The 17,961-nt window shown below is 41.1% G+C and overlaps 1 protein-coding gene across 1 annotated transcript; it reads left to right on the top strand.

The window, feature by feature from the left end:
* The first annotated feature begins 493 nt into the window (after positions 1–493).
* On the top strand, positions 494–16,627 carry LOC126981342 (mucin-17-like). Its single transcript, XM_050832353.1, has 15 exons — positions 494–626; positions 2,654–2,701; positions 3,200–3,364; positions 3,526–3,704; positions 4,336–4,453; positions 5,230–5,390; positions 6,318–6,459; positions 8,056–8,159; positions 8,395–9,339; positions 9,903–10,023; positions 10,984–11,136; positions 11,891–11,992; positions 12,854–12,929; positions 14,022–14,197; positions 14,391–16,627. Exons 2-15 carry the CDS (start codon positions 2,665–2,667, stop codon positions 16,022–16,024), a joined length of 4,113 nt encoding a protein of 1,370 aa, XP_050688310.1. The 5' UTR covers positions 494–626; positions 2,654–2,664; the 3' UTR covers positions 16,025–16,627.
* Positions 16,628–17,961: the final 1,334 nt, after the last annotated feature.

The raw sequence follows: 17,961 nt of genomic DNA, 5'->3' as shown, positions 1-17,961 counted from the left end.
TTCATGTTTAAGAAAAACTGAGTTCACCATCATCTTCTTGAGGAAATTCTGCATTACACTTTTTTTTTTTTTTTTTTTTTTTTAATGAATGTTGGGGTCAGGAAACAGCTAGGGTGGGCGTGAGTGTGTGAAGTCGTCGGTTTTGGATGAACTGGGCAAACCCACGGCCGCAGCTAGGCCGGCGTCACTTTGAGGGGCTGGACCCAATTAAGGAGGTTTGAAGTTTGAACTTCCCTCCAAGCGGCTACGGAGGGTGGATAATTTATACTCTTCCTGTTTTGTTGATTCTCAACGAGCCGTATATTTTCTATGAAATTAAGTGAAACATTTATTCGTTTCCAGGCAGTTATTTATCTATAATATTTCACCAGTGTGCAAATTTAGCTCAACTGTAACTTCGAAATTTAGCGCATTATCATATTGTTGAGTTATAATAAAAAGCAAAGTTGTATGTAACCGTGAATTCATACAATAATTTGTATAACGCAGCGCACAGTGTTTGGGCTCGTGCCACGCGGCGCTCTGGCTCGGCGGCGGGTTTGGGCGGCGGCGACGGCAGGACACGACTCGTATTTTGTGATTGTCGCGGCGCCCCGCGGCCAGGGGCGTGCAGTGCGCCATAACAGGTTAGTATACACACTGTGGTCGTCCTGCGCGGAGTAGTGTAGGGCCTTCGTGCTTATACAGAGGGTAATGGACAATGGTCGACTCGACGGGTTGTCACTCGTTCAAAATATTGGAGACGAAATAGTGAAGCAATGGGTCGCCGAGGCTCGCCGGGAGGAAGTGTTCACCTTCTCGGCGACCCTTGGCCCCAACAGCCGGACTCGAGTGACAAGACTGTGCACGCGGCAGCCCAGAACTGTCCCCCGTCAGCCGCCACCAGGAGGCGACGACGGAGGAACGTCACCTCTAGCCCTCTGACGCTTTATATCGCTTCTTGGGTCGTTATTCCTTGATCCTCCTTCCTTTGTAACCTCTATTTATTATTCTCTCCTTTTCTAGCTGTCATGTGGCTCATTGTCATGCGGTCTGTGTGTCTCCTGTCAGTCCCAGTATAGTATTGAGTCCCCTGCCTTCCTCGCCCTTCCTTCCCACTCCTCCCTGCCAGTGATTTGTGCTACTTGTCCTTCTAGTTCATGTCTGTGTTCTAAAACCTTCACATTCTATTGTAAAGTGTTCGTGTTTTGATCATTGCCCTCGCCGCAGTCTCTCTGGAACACTTTTTCTTTCTTCTTTCAAACAGCCATTTGTACTGGGTTGGTGTGTGCCATGCAGCTGTTTGTTAAAGTAGTGTATAGAAGTAAAGCAGTCAGTCAGTTAGTGTATAGCGTCTCACCATGAGAGTGGCAGAGACCAATCTTGAAGAACATTATTGGCAGTGACAACATGGTCGAGCAGATCTTCACAGTTTTCTATACGCTTGACACTGAAATACCTACATCTACATGGTCAGACAGATCTTCCCGTACCGTTTACCGTTGATGAGGTTTCAGGCCTTGGTCCACCACCGTAGCAGCTTTCCACAGGGCCGCCAACATAATAACAGTAATATTAGCACCAAAAGTTGTCCTCAATCCTCATGTTTGTAAAGTTGTAGGATTTAGTGAATAAGTGAGTCTTCAGCGCTTTCTTGAAGATTACCAGACTACCACTGTTCTTAACATCCTCAGGAAACTCATTATAGAGCCGCAGGGCACTCTTCACAAATGCTCAACCCATTTTAGATAGGGATGACTGTCTTGGCCTTCAGAATTATTTAGCTGCACTTGAAGGCTGTGAAGCCAAGTGGCAGATGACGTTTAGACCAGACAAATGCCATCACATCCGTTTCACCCATACTAACAAACCTATTCCCTTCATTTACAAACTCCATGACACAAACCTAAACACTGTCTCTTCACACAAATACCTGGGCATACACATCTCAGCAGACATGTGATGGAACACACACTTGAGCAGCATCAGGGCCAAAGCTCACAGAGCCCTGGGGTTCCTGCGTAGGAGCCTTAGCAGGTGTAACACAAACATCAAAATTCTTGCATATAAAACACTCGTTCAGTCACACATAGAATATTGTGACACCATCTGGGATCCACACACTAACAATAACATAAATAAATCAGAGGCCATACAAAACAAAGCTGCAAGTTGGGCCAGACGTGATTACAGACACACTACATCAGTCACTTTGCTTAAACAAGACATAAATCTAGACCCAATAGCAACACAAAGACAAATACACAGACAACAAATGCTATATAAAATCACAAACAATTTAGTAGACATAAACAAAGACACTTATTTACACCCGACAACTACACGATCCACTAGAAGCAGCCACACCCTTAATACCACACTTACCAGACTAATACTAGTATATTCAAATATTCATTTTTTCCCCGCAGCATCCAAGAGTGGAATCATCTCCCATCTCATGTAGTTAATAGTCCCACTCTTGACACATTTAGAAATAGGATCATCAATCATTATCTCCCTAATCCTGGCCCTTTACCATATCCCAATACCTTTCCTCATTCTAACCCTTATCCTAATCCTGGCCAGGCCTGTTTCCTGCAGTAGAATGATATAGGGTGATGATGTATATAATATTTGTATATATAATTTAAGTGAGCTCGCTTTCTACTTCCAGCTGTCAGCACCATGTCCCGCTTTGAAGTGAAGGAGGTGTCCGAGGAAGGTGAGTAAATTGCCCTTACAAGGTGCCTTCATCTCTCACTTAGTAGTACAGTATTTTACATCCCACACACAGCCCTTGCTACACAGATACAAACAAGAGTACAAATGGAGAGATCACAAAAGAAGTACAAGTTCTGTTTCTGCATACCATACAGAAATAGTTGGAAGTGCATAATCAATCATCTAACCTCATAAGATATAAGGCCACCTCTCTAATCTAACATTAAACAGATGCTGCTGGTGATGATAAATTACTTCCATAAAATTGCATGCACACCGTTCCCAGATAATAATTTATTTTGAAACACGAATTTTGCATTTGTTAACTTTTAGCAGCTGAGGTGCAGAAATAGGATAGGAATTGTTATCTGTTGTTCTTATCACTTTTCTGGGTGGATCTGTAACTTGCAATTATACTTATCTGGGCCTTGGTTTTAGTGTGTAATGAGAGAACAGAGTGATTCATGTAGAAGTGAATTTAAAACCACTGCTTTGACAGATGGGTGTGATGAGTTGGGGTTCCGCTTGGAGGACGAGTTAAACCGAAGTATTGGGAAAATGAGGGAGGAGGAAGCGTCGGGATTGTCATCAGCTTCACCACCATCAGCACAGGAAGAAGAACCAGAGAAAGAAGTCATCAATGTCCATGTGGAGAAACTTATTAGTGAGTGTTGTCTAGCATCAGAGGAAAATGTTCTTTCTTTGTTATTCAAGGACTAGCATCTGACTTGTTGTAATGTAGGTAATGTTCCTGTCTAATTTGGGTGTTGCATACCAGATGAGGAACACGCCCCAGTCACTGGTGTGTTGATGTTTGCATTGCAGGCCTCAGTGACTCCACATGCAGCAGTGAAGGTCCATCAGCCAATGCCACCCCCAAACCCTGCAGCAGCTCGTCTCCTGTCTCCCCTGCAGAGCTCCTGCAGGATGTGGAGATGCCCATTTGGGACACTGAGGCATCGAAGCTGTCCTCAGCCTCCCCCGCCACACCACACCATGCCAATGTGAGTCTGGATCTCTGACATGTTGTTCTCTCATGTCTCCTAGGACACACAGGTGTACAGATGACCGTCACTTAGGCAGGCTGATGTACTAAATTTTCCGTGATACACTTAAAATAATTTAGTACCAAAGTTCATGCAAGAAAGTGAACATTCAAAAGGTATGAATGGAATTTTAAAAGTAGGAAAAGTTCCTTAAAATTTATGACATTTTCCAGAAATGTATCCTGTAATTTCATTAGGGGGAAATTTTTTGAAATTTCTTTATTCTCTTCTTTATTTTAAGCAAATTTACCTCTTTTTTATGGGAAATGAAGCTTTTCATGAATTTAGTAGTAGCTACATGAATATGAATAATATAAATTCTTGTATCATAAGCAGCCACTCAGGCAACATGCAATTGTAATTTGAAAGCAATGGTTAGATTAATATAACCTACCACATTAGACTTCATAGAAGGCTGATCACAGAGAACTTGAGTAGCTCTGCCACTGCTCCTCCAGCGCAGCTCTTTTTGTTGCTCATGAGGTGTAATATTTGAACACCATGTTGTCAGTGATGTTTTGATGAAGAATAAATACGTTTGTGTGTGTGTGTGTGATCAGCGGCATCTTTCTTCTCTCTCCTTTCATAGATGGCCACATCACAGCAGACAGGGGCTTCACAGCAGGCACAGAGAGGGAGCACCACACAGAGTCACCCCCAAACAGCTATTCTAGTGGCAACAAGTCCATTTTCTTCAGACGACACCAGTAAGGTTTTATTTATTTTTATTGTTTTATTATTATTTATTTATTTATTTATTTTTATTTTATTTATATATTTTTATTCATTATATATATATATATATATATATATATATATATATATATATATATATATATATATATATATATATATATATATATATATACACACACACACACACACACACACACACACACACACACACACACACACACACACACACACACACACACACACAGCCAGCGCCAAAAAAATCGTCGCACACGTAGAATATCGACGCTCTACCGCTACACATTTATTTTGGCTTGTCAACGATATGGGTTGTTACTATAGTAAAACAAATCCTCATCTGGCAACTCTTCGCTTCCTTGCCAACGTCAAATTGAAATAAAATTATCAGTAACTGTCACCTCAGCCTAGTGGGAGGGTGTGTGAGGTGACCCCGTGCTCCCTTGCCCCGCCCTTGATTACTTGCTTTGAGCTAGACTGCTGTCACTTTCTTGTTGAGCCATCCAATATGTCCAACCAAGCTGGATGTGACAGAGAAAGGCTTGGTTGTGGCTTACATTGTTGAAGGAATGAGCAAATGTAAAATAGGACGATAATTAGGAAGATCAGAGACAGCTGTTTCGTTGCGATTGATTGTAGTCAATTTCTTATCCCTTGAAATTTTGTGGAGAGGAGATATCAGGACACCTCAAAGTAAATTATGCAATGTGCTGCCTTGTCTTTTGTTATATCAAAGAAAAATAATAAAAACTAATGTTCTTGTGCATTTCAGATCTGAGTGATTCTGTGTTTGAGAAGGAACAACACAAGGGTAGTTCCCCACATTCTTTTTTTGAGCTTCTGCAGGATTGTGAGATGCCCAGCTGCAACATGAGCTCCTGTGAACTCTCTAGGCTGCTGTCTTTCCCTTCCACCTCCCCCAGCAGTGCTTCTGTGAGTTCTGAGTTCCCTACAGTGTACCCTGGTAAACATACTTCTAAATATCTTTTCATTTCTATTTTCATCTGAGTTTTGTGAATTATACGAGTGTAGTAGTGTGTTATACGTAAAAATTATATATTTATTTTGTATGATATCGGAGTAAAAGTGCGATATAATTTGATATTCAAACTGTGACCTGACAGTGTGTGTGCATTATCGCTCGTCTACGCCGCACCAGTGATATTTTCAAGTGTTTTGTGAATTATACAAGTGAAGTGTAGTGTTATACGTAAGAATAAGATGAGATGGAGTGTCAACTCTGTAGATTATTTTGAAAAAAATACAGTTTTCTTGGTATAACTCGGGAACTAATTGGTGTATGAGGATTTTGAGGGTACCATAAAAATCCTCACTAAATTGCACTTCGAAACATATATTCGGCTAAAAAATGTTGGCCCACAAAATTCCGAGCTAGCGATTGGGGAAGAGTTGGTACTTAGGATTTATTGTCTACTATACTCTATACGGAGGGTATGATATATCTGTGAGGGTAAAATACGTCCGGGAATGTAGAGTATCGTGGCGGCAAAAAAAGGCCGGTTGGGCCTGAGAAATGCATGTTGAGTGTAACAGAAACTCATTGGAAACTTACGGTGCACGAGAGGGTTAATACACTCCTATAGTAACATCACAGTATAATCAATTACAGTATTTTCACTGGAGACAAAATTAAATCACTGAACAGCTTCCTTTTCATTACAAGAGATATCCTCCTGCAGTTCTTGAAGTGGTTTCTATCTGGAATCCCCTAATATGCACTCATTGGAGTGATGAACCACAAATGTTCCACTGTATTCATGGCCTGTCTTTATTAGTGATGAAAAAGTAGTGTCCAATTGGGTGCTTCCTTCTAATCTAATCATTTTTACCACATGGCAGAGCAAGCATGGCACCGAGACCCTTTCCTCAAGTGCCATCATGTCAGAGGCCATATCGGTGCTGGCAGAGTTAGAGAGAGCCACAGCCAATATGACCTCCTCCCCAGACTCGCCTGGTCGTCGCATGACTGTACATCCCCTTGGTAAGTCACATCCTGGTTGTGAAGGTGGCATGACCCTCTTAAAAATAAAATTAAAAGGAAAAAGAATTGTAAAAAGAATCTTCATTAACAAATAACAATACTGGTTGGAACAACAGTCATAGAAGGGCCTGAATGAAAAGGGCTGTGTATGGTGATGGACTGTATGAGAAACTGAGTGAAACTGGTAACTGCAAGAGAGTTGACAAATGTTAGGTTGGAATGATGACTACTCAACATATTCAACCCTTAAACGACGGCCATCATTTATTTAAGCAATCCTGCAGTGGTCCTCATAGACGGCCATCATTTATTAATTAGAGTCTTGGGCACCACTAATTTAACCCGGTAGCAGCGGGGATCATGTTTCTGAATGGTCCCTCTAACCAACCATTTTATAATATATATGAAAGCATTTGTGATCAGATTATGTATCATATATTTTGGGGGGTAAATATCATGGCACAAATTTGGCCCGTCGCTGCTACACGGTGAAGCCACAAATTTGGCCCATCACTGCTACCAGGTTAAATGTGTGGCTCAAATTTTGTTGGTCCATTGACTTGCCATGCTGTCTGCCAGCATATCTGGCCCTCATGGATATGAAACATGGTCATTAGTCCTCACTGAGCTGCCAAGGAGCTCACACCAAACTTCTTGGGAAAACACGGGGAAACACAGTGACTCGTCAGGAGGAAAGGCGAGGATAGAGAGTGAAGATTATTTTGTGTACAGTGACAGCAGTAATTAACCCATTGTGTGAAATAATTATAAGTGAATAACACATTCTTCTATTGGCATGAACCATGTGACTTGTTTTGGGTGAAATTTATTGTCATGTTCTCATTCAGGCAGTCACTCGTAGCCTCCCAGAGTGTGATGGCCGTGCCAACGGAACCTCAACTTTCTTCTCCTCATTCTTCAGCGCAACACCCTTCCTTTCCTAGTTCTTCACCACAGCACTATTCCTCACCTTCCAACAATCATCCTACTTTTTGTGCCTCTTCACTTGACCCTTCCTGTTCCAATCGTGTGTTCCCACATCTTGATTTATCTCTTCCACTCACACCCATCCTGCCCTCATCCCCTCATTATTCACCCTCATCACCATTGCCTGGAAATTTGTCTCACAGTCTATCATCTCTACTCCTTGGCCCGTCACATTCATTCCCTCATTGCTCTTCACCTTCCCCCCAATGGAAAAGGTGACTTTGGCAAGCTCTGCACCTGTAATACATTTTATAAAGTAAAATTGGATTCATTAACTTGTTTTCACCACCACTGCCCATGCTCAGTACAGTTCAGCAACATTGATAGACGCCCAACTGTATCTTTAGAATAAAGTTCGATAAATCATCAATTTTTACAATTTCATATTTTTGTACCTCATTTTAGTTTTCAGGAGTATTTTTTTCTTCCCAGTGTAAGCACTAATTGGAAGTGTGCTTATGAATTGGCAAACATACCCTGTGGCATATTTTTTAATGTCAGTGATTATAATTTGTTCATTTCCTGTGTGCGGGGCCTGGTGTGTGGCAAAGCTTTCTTCTCCTTGCCTGAATCTACCTGTAATTATTAATTGCACTTTATTCTCCTTAGATATGGAGGGGATCAATGACAGCCTTCTCAGCTCCCCCTTCCGGCACCCGTCCCAGAACCTGGTTCCCCAAGACCTGTCACTGCCATCCTCCAGTAAAAGAGAAGTGAGTAACGTGTCTCTGTGTCTCTGTTAATCATAAGGTGCTGGCAGTATAAATTGAATTCCTAAAGATGTAGCCACTTTCTTTGATTGTTGTAAACAGATCACAGTAAATCTATTTTCTCTGATCTTTTCACCACTCACTTTACTTGGTCCAAGAAGAAATATATTGTTTATATGTTTCCTTCTCTTAACTTTATTTTTCCTGCCTACATAATGATGTAGCTTACTTTCCTCAGGGAAACACTGAGCCACAAAGTAGCAACACAGCCATGAAGGAAAACACAATAGTGATGACCGAGCCAGTTGGAGTCAAAAGTGAGCTGAGCACTGTTGCTGACAAGGATTCTTTGGCCTCTAAAACAACAACTAAAGGATGTCTGGAGAGTGAGAACTATGCATCCACTGAAACTGATCAAACTCCTTCCTCCAGTGAACAACCAGTGATTGAGGAAGAGGCAGCTGTCAGCTTGACAAATGACCTTAAAAAAAGTCCATCAGAGACCAATATAGTTGTCAATACCACATTTGATTTCAAAATGTCATTAGGGAAGGAAAATGCAGCTGCAAACACTACTTTTGACTTCAAACAACCAACAAAAAAGGAAAATCCATCTGTTGATTCAACTTTCGTCATGTTAGGGAAAGAAAATCCAGCTGCCAACACTACTTTTGATTGCAAGAAAGTGTCAGAAAAAGAGAATCCAGTTGTTAATACTACTTTTGACTCGAACAGACCCCCAGCAGAATGGGCAAACCAACAAGTCAACACTACATTTGACTGTAAAAGACCAGCAACAGGAGAGAACCAAGCAGCCAACTCAACCTTCAACACTGACAACAGGCCAACAGGAGTGGAAGCTCATCAAGCAGCAGTGAATACCACATTTGACTATAATCAAGATAGGAACGAAGTGAACAGTACATTCACCACTACACAAAAACAGAACTCTGAACCATCCTCTTCCTCCCACAACAAAACTAATGAACTCAACGTGACATTTGAAAAAGGAGAATACCGCATCGGAGACCAGAATGAGACTGTTAACCTGATGGACGTCGAGGAGAACGTTCTGCAAGTGATCCTGGATGCCACACCAAAGAAGGTTTGCCGCCAAGTCCCCAAAGCTGCCTCCACACCAAAGACCTCTGGACACCACACAAAGCCTCATCTGAAGGCAGGGGTAAGTCCTTATTCTTCCATTAGAGCTCCTTCAAAGGGTTGGTCATAGCAGAAGAGGGAACCTTTCTTCTCATACACCATTTTAAGTCATTGCACTCCATCCTTCTTTTCTCCACCATCCTTGTCATCCAAACTTTGAAATTTTCCTGAGGCTCATTGTACCCTTGCACCTGCCACATTTACCTTTTCCTCCTGTTTTCTTTTATCTCCAGTCAGCAGAACTACCTAAATTCTATTTTTACCTAAGTTCAACTGTCCCAACAACTCCACAACACATTCCATTACTTTTACCAGTCATTTCAAACCCTTCATACTCATTGCCACTCCCTTTTACCATATGTTAAGACAACCATTTGAAGAAAAAAAGGATAGAGAATCATCACTTAACTGTGTACTTATTTTAATGATTATGATGCACCATTTATTAAGTAAGTCTGCTTGAATATCAAACTTATTATGATTCTCTCTCTCTCTCTCTCTCTCTCTCTCTCTCTCTCTCTCTCTCTCTCTCTCTCTCTCTCTCTCTCTCTCTCTCTCTCTCTCCCCCCCCCCTCCCAACAACAGCTCACCAAGGCCTCACCCATGAACATCCTCCACCGCCTGTTGGAAGGGACCAAGCAGGAAGCTCACCAGGAGCTGCCCTCCACCTCAGCCACTACCACCACAGCTCTACCATCTTTACCAAGTAAGCAGCAAATAGGAAGCTCCTGTGTTCCCTGTTGCCCTACTTGCCAGAAATTGGAGTTTGGATTAATGGGTGGCTGGTTATCTTTGACCTATTTATGAGAGCGTGAGATTTCTTGCCAGATAGAGCAGAGTGACACTGTGGTCACAGTGCTTGGCTCACAACCAAAAGGTTCAGAGTTCAATCCTGCATAGTAAGGTTGGAGTCTTGACTTAGTCTTTAGCTTTGAGAATTATTTTAACTACCTTCCCTGTTATAGTATTATTTAGAAGTATATCAGGCATATTACAATGAAGAGCCTTCTTACTGTCTGAATTTCCTCTTTCTGATGGCATAAACTTTCATAAGGGGAATATCAACACATCTCTGGGACTAAATCTGATCATTGTTTTATGGCATCTTGCTGTTTTTCTGTACATGGAACAGCATGTTGTTTTATGTATTTATTTTATGTTGTTTTTTTGTTTTACCAAGGGCATGTCTACATTACTGCAAACAAATGAGGGACATATGTGTAATGCCCCGACGAGCTTCTTTTCTAAATCCTTCCTATTTCTCAACACGTCCTCTGCGTGTATCGAAATAACACAAGAAATTAATCAAGATCAGGGTATTCGCCGGCTGCCTGGGATTGAACCTGCAACCAGCGTGACGGGAGAGCCACTCCTTACCGAGTCGGCCAAAGAGGTACCCCACTGGCTAAGTGGGTTATGGGAGGCTTGTTCATCAGGCCGTCGCCGCACTACATATGTGTATCAAGAGGCTAACAAGGGAGTCTTGAGAATATTGATTCATGTTAGGCATCTGTTGCTGTTGGTGCCTCCATGATACAGTTTCATTTGCACAGAAGAAAGAGTATTTGTTGCTACCAGTGATTTGTTGATGTTGCTTGGTTGTGGAAGTGTGTGACAGTAATAGAGTGTATGTGCATCTTCTGTGAAATTTTCTCTTTTTCCACAGCCAGCTTGAAGTTTGGGAATGGGCAGCAGCAGCGGCGGCAGAATGGGTCAGGGGTGGTGCGTCCTGGCCCCATGAAGGCTCTGCCCCTCAGCACTCTGGTCACCAATGCTGCTCACCTGCAGGAACAATTCAAGAGTGCTGCTACTGGCAGTGGTGAGTGGGGTGTGCATGTGTCTGAGAATTTTTATTAATTTAGAGTTGTCCTTTGTAATTATTCACGAGGATGAAAGATGTAACAGTGATAAATCAACTTATATCCAGTAACCACTGTTTGACAAAATGTAGACTTGACCCCAAGAGGAGGGAGAGAAAAGTTAATGAATTTGAAACACCAACACCCAAGTGTTCCTGCAGTCAGGAAGTAGGCTAAAGAATTTAATTAAAAAATTTAGACTTAATTCTCAAATTTACTGAATAGGTTGAACTGGATATTGAGAAACACAAATCACAAATCACAAATTAACACAATTTGTGATGGAAGTTGCATCAGAGACAAACACAGAAGAGTAATACTTAAAAATGTGGAAACAAAAATTTATATCAGGATTTTTATACTAAACTATTATTAGAGAAAATCGCTTGACGTGCACAGAGAAGGCCAGTTTTGTATGAAATTGATGAAGCCAGTGAGACAAAGGTTTAGCATCTAGAGTCAAACCTAATGATTTTAAATATTTACAAAAACTGACAAACTGGTAAATAACTGATAGAAAATTACCCCAGGTGAAGACCTTTCACCTGGGTGTGATGAGATTAAAAATTATATGAAACATTTCCATAGAGACAGGGAACTAGGGGCACAAGACAGAAACCAGTGGAAACTTTTAGGAAATGTCTTGTGTTCTGCACTAGAATTATATTGACTGAGGATGCTTATTACTGTACTCACTTCTACTGATATGTGCAGGAGACGAGCACTCTGGGGGCAGCACCAGTAGCATGAAAGGAACACTAGCACAGAGGAGGAGGGGCATAGCAATACCTTCATTTGGATCCATCAGCAGCATTGGTGAGTTGACTGCTGAGGCAGCTTTGCCTGACTTAACCTAACTTAACTTCAAATGTAACTTATTAAAACTTTTTCCTTAATCCATCATTTCCTTATCTGACACAATGAAGTCTTGCTGAACTACATAAAGAATCTTCACAAATTTGTATGCACCATTCTTATTTATCATAAAAATTATTATTGTAGGAAATTGAAGCAAATAATTTTTTGAAGTAGGCAATCATACACCTTCCACAACTAGTCGCTCCCAGTGATGTTTAGGGTGGACGAGGGAATGGTGCAAGCCCTCAGAAGATCCTTTGCCTGTGTCCTCACAGTCTTTCTCCTCTTTGTGCCTCAGTTAACACCTCAAAGTAGTTCAACATACCCTCTGAAGACAGTCACTGTTTTCAGAAAACTCCATGCACATGACACACTCATCATTTTTTCAAAGTTCATGCAAAATGGCTAAATTATGAAAGTACAAAATATAACCACCTTGGAGTCCCATCTAGGAAGGGGACCAGAAATATCCATCGGTCAGACTCCACACTAGGATGCACCTTATTGACTTGTCCTGATAGCAGGTAGCTAGCTCCCCAAAATTTTTCTTTAGTTTCTCCAACTTTTGCTGTCTTTTCTTTGATTTCCTTTCTGTAGAACACCATCTCTTTACCAATACACAGGTACCTTTGACTACTGACTAATCTCTACTCTGTTGTCTCCTACTTTTTCTTCTGTATATGTGTCCAATGATATTAGAGGCACTGAGCGGCAGAGGGGCCAATGTGCCAAAAATCACCCTATTTCGTTACAGGCTTTCTGATGTGTATTTTATTGACATTTGATATTTTCTTTATTTACTGTCTCCTTTGTTAACAGAAAATGATGACATGTCAGGCACACCAGACGGTGTCATCAACCACAACACAAGCATATCAAGTCCTGAAACTTTTCGGTAAGTACTTTTACCCGTTAAAATCATTTATTTATTTATGTATTAATTTATATATGATATCATTAATTTCCTTATGAGTCCATCAGTTTAACTTCCCTCCAATATTAGCCATGTACAAAATAAAATGTATGATCGAGCCGTCACTCAGAATTGGGGAAGGTTTGGGAAAATTCTTGTCACTGGGGTATTTCTTGATCGCCAGGTGACGCCTCGTATTTTTGGGGGGTGGCTTTTTTGGCAAGTATGGGCCTAACCCATAAATTTGAGCTAATAATCTTGAGGTCAACTTGTACGTCAGGTCCACGTCCCAATTTATGGTGCAGTAAACCTTCAATATAACGGACTAATTGGGGGGGGGACTTATTAATGCTGAAAGTCTGTATAACTGGCGAAAATTCGGAAAAAAAAAGTAAAATAATACCAAGGAACCTGATAAACATGTCTTTTTTTTTTTTTTTTTTTTTTTTTTTTTAATTATTGTGTGTGTGTGTGTGTGTGTGTGTGTGTGTGTGTGTGTGAGTGCGCACATGCACGTCTATAGCTGCATAGCACACTTGACGATGGACTGCGAGGCTCTGAGGCTGCCAAGTTGGCAGTGGGGCCCTGCGGGGGGGCTGTATTGTTATGGCACCGACCTCAACTTTTGATTTGTTTTTAGCATGGATAGGGTTTTACAGGAACAGGTTGCAGGTCCTAATATAACCTATCCAGATCAGCCATTGGACTGATTACTAGTGGTGGGTAGGGACACTGAAACCTTGCTTGATATATACATTGTTTGGTGTAAATAAAGTCACATTGTCATTTACATTATTGAGAATTCCCACAGTATAATTCAGTGACAATTCACTATGTGAAAAATGTTTTTAGTTAGGTAGGAATATGAAATTCATTGCTTGTTCTGGAGCAGCACTGTCTACCGTGATATGTATATCAGACCTTGACAGCCTGAAAGTATAGGTTTGAACCATTCATCTCTATTTGCACTAAAAAGGCCAAATATAAGTAAACATGTTCGTTATGTAAAAATAATCTGATGAACATGATCTATTTCATGTTAAGGTTCATTTTCTAATTATTTTTATCTTTCAGAATGGATGTGTTGTCATGTAGGCCTCGCATCACCAGCACCCCAACCTTTGGCAGTCACAGGATCTTCCCAGATGTGATGGAGATGGATGGAGCCATTCCAACACCTATATCGCAGGTCTCCTCCAGACCACGCTTCTCTGAGCTAATTAGCTCCTCTTGCCCAGGGTCATCCAATGGTGAGCTGCTGTCTGTCTGTCCTTGCCTGATGGAGGTACAACAGGGGCTTTCTGCATGAGGTGTAACAGCTTTCCTGAAATTCCCTAATACTGGAATCAATTTGAAACATATGCCCAAGATGACAGTCTTAATTAGATTTATAAGAATTACATGTAGCTCTTCCTAATAATGTCTTTGCCTACCACACCCTAGGGAGCCTAGAGAAGGAGGAAGTAACTAAGAAGTCCTCCAGTGATGGTTCTACAGACAAGAACCTTCCTGAACAGCCTTCTCCAGCAGATACAGAAGTCCCTCAACCCTCTCAGTCATCCTCCACACACCCACTCCCTACATCTACCCTTCAGCCATCCTCTGCTGAGCCAATTTTTCCATCAAATTCTCAGCAACACGCTGTTGAGCCAGTTTTGCCATCAACCGTGCAGCTACCTTCTTCTCGGTTATCTCAGTCATCCTCTCTACACCCACCTCAGTCATCTGGTCTATCATCCTCTTGGCCTTCTCAGTCAGCCTCCTGTCTGCCATCTCGGCTATCAACTTCACAACCACCTCAGCCATCAACTCCCAGTCCTCCCGAGCAGCTTCAAGTAGAGGATGACACCACCAAAAACAGTAAGGAGTGTGAGGAACAGAAACTAGATATCTGTGAAAAGAAGCTTGGTGCAGCACCAACGTCGGTGCCACAAATAACACAAGCACCTGTTCCACAGACAGTTTTAAATGTAACAGTGACAACAGAACAGCAATCAGTTCCATCAGTGATAGAAATACAACCACCAGCACCACTTTCACCGTCAGCACAGCCATCATCACTGCTACCTTCCCCACCAGGAACAACAACATTAGGATCTACTACTGGTTCTGTTACTGTTATGCAGTCTTCATCTTCATTGCTGCCACCACCAACAACAAATACAACAGTTCAGCCATCATCATCTCCATCATCACCACATGCAACTACAAGAAAACCAAAGATGGCTGTTAATAATAAGGTCAGCCAAACCAAGTCAAAGAAGAGTACACTGGCTTTGCCATCTTCAACAAAAACTGCAATGTCAACAGGAGGAAGAGCAGGAGCGGAGAAGGATGGAAAACTGAAAAGGCAAAGTAATGTTCAAAAGCCTTTAAACACCAGAGGCAAGCAAGCACAACCAATGAGCAACTCAGTAGACAAAGAAAACAGAAGGAAAAGTGGTACAGTAGTCAACAAACAAACTCCATCATCACCATCTCAAAAAGGGACTGAGGGGCAGCCACCACAGCGAGTACCACTGACCAAGAGAAATCCATCTCCAAGACTAATCCTCAAGCCCTCCAACACTAATATAAAGGAAACTATCAATAAACATAAGTTCACCAACAGACCTCTTACCACTAAAGATGCCCCCATGAAAGCTGTGCCACAAATTGGAATTGTTGGAACTGTGAAGGCTGTGAAAAGCATTCCAGAGGTACAAATTGATGAAGCTGGGAGCACCAAGGGTAAAGGTGTTGTCAGAAAGCAGTCACCTGAGCCCCATAGAGGTTTGTCTAGAACCCTTTCTGGCTCTAAGCTGCCAAGAAATGAAAGTGCACCAGGGACCACCAAACCACCTCAGAAAACATTATCGAATCACTCAAAAAAGCTGCGATCCCCTCTAAAGAGATCAGAAGCAGAAGTGGTGAGTAGATCCAAGCTACCGAACACAAGTGGCAGGACAATCCCAGTCACCCATTCCTCAAAGAACCCTTCTGCAGCGCCCCAGATCAAGGCCAATTTACCGGTGAGGAGTGGTGAGGCACTGCGACGAAAACCTTCGTTATTGAAGACCCCAAAGCCAGTTGTCTAATTATGACTAACGTATTTTATGTATTTTCATTTTTATGTTCAACCCTTTCCATCCGTGACGCAGACGTCGGCGTCACAGTATGGAAAGGGTCAAGAGGAAATGGAAGAGGATTAATCCTCTTCTAAACCTCTCAATCCTCCTCTAAATTCCTCTTAATCCTCTTACATTTCCTCTTAAGAGATTTAGAAGAGGAAATGGAAGAGGATTAAGAGGTTTAGAAGAGGACTAACCCTTTACATACGGTGACGCCATTGGACGCCCATCGGCGTTGCTGGAGTGAAGGGGTTAATCACTGCTGGTACATAGCTTTTTACTGTAAAGTATTGTTTATCTGATGCTCTTTTGTTAGGAACCTTAGGTTTTAATCACATTTTAGGCATAATTAGCTTACTTTGATTTTGATGCTCTTGGTGTTTGTTAGAGCTTTCTTATTGTAAAAACAGTAATGATGATGATGATACTCTTGAGTAAAAGTTCACATTAAAGTTTTTAATATTTTATACAGTTCAGAATCAACTGAAGCATTATGGAGATAATTAATCATGAAGTTGCTGACCCTGGACAAGAACAAGGTTTGGTTCTCAGACTGGTTGTATTTCAGGCAGGAGTCAAAGTTCTGTGCCCACATCATTAGCTGCAGCCATCACAGAGCAAAAGTGAGGTTGCCACATCCCAGTGCTATAACAGAGTGCCTCATGAAGTTTTTTCTCTAAATTGAAATTAGGATTTTGTTCCCAGAAAGTATATCATGAGTATATTGATGTTTTATATAAAAGCAATATTTGTGCTATAAATGGGATTAAATTATAACTTATATAAAATTAGCTTCTTGTTAGTTTATATAGACTGATTGATTGATTAATTTGTGATCATTACTTCTGGATTTAATCATATACTGTATACAAGTGTTTCATCATTCTGTAAACTTCATTTTGCTAGATAATTTTAATAACTGGAAAGAAATTTCAAAGATAAATTTTGTTATATAGCTTTAACATGATAATTTTATATGGTATAATCCCTTCTTTGCAATGTATAAACTAATAAATAATATATTTATGCATTTACCACAAGAATGAAAATAGTACTTCTTAACCCACTGATGACGATAATGATCTAATCGGTTAAAATGTTTAGTATTGACTCCCTTACAACTGTGAATGTGATTGAAGTAAGAAAAGATTGATTGAATGATTGATAGTTTATTGTTGCAAGTAAAACAACAAAGGAGAAGGGAGGAGCATGCCATCCCAACCCCCAGGCAAAGTAAGAAAAATATATACAAGTTTGATTTTGATATGGCAGATTTTCGTACCGATCGGCAGTGGCGAGATGAAAACTGCTCCCGTCTTTCAAAAAACCACTATAAACTAAAAATACTCCCATAATTTTAAATCAAAGTCTATAGCATTTTATTTATTGTCTCGTGGGAGGTACCGCCCCCCTCTCGTGCATTCCTTCCTACCATTGTATCTTTAGTTTCATGGTGCTACCTACACATGTATTAATAGTCTTATAATCACACTGTCCTGCCTGGGGGTTGGGATGGCATATGTTCCCTTCTCCCTTGTTGTTTACCTGATTGATTGATTGATAGTTTATTGTTGCAGGTAAACAACAAGGGAGAAGGGAGGAACATGCCATCCCAACCCCCAGGCAGGACAGAGTGTGATTATACAACTATTAATACATGTGTAGGGAGCACCATGAACTATCAATCAATCATCAATCCTCCCTTCTGCCTTCTTTACCTGCAAGAGAAAATTATCAAGCAAGCAATCTAATAGTGTTTCTCATTTGATCATAATGCTATAGCACAATTAACACTGATGCAACACTAAAACAAAGGCAGAACAACATCACAAATATATTCAGTGACTCGTTATTTGAATATTTGTACAGTGGGTCGCATTTTAAAACATTTCGCCTTCCACTGT

The sequence above is a fragment of the Eriocheir sinensis genome, chromosome 47, assembly GCF_024679095.1.
Source record: "Eriocheir sinensis breed Jianghai 21 chromosome 47, ASM2467909v1, whole genome shotgun sequence".
In the NCBI taxonomy this organism is placed as follows: domain Eukaryota; kingdom Metazoa; phylum Arthropoda; class Malacostraca; order Decapoda; family Varunidae; genus Eriocheir; species Eriocheir sinensis.
Note: the sequence above shows the minus strand (reverse complement) of the source record. Positions and strands in the feature narration are given on the sequence as shown.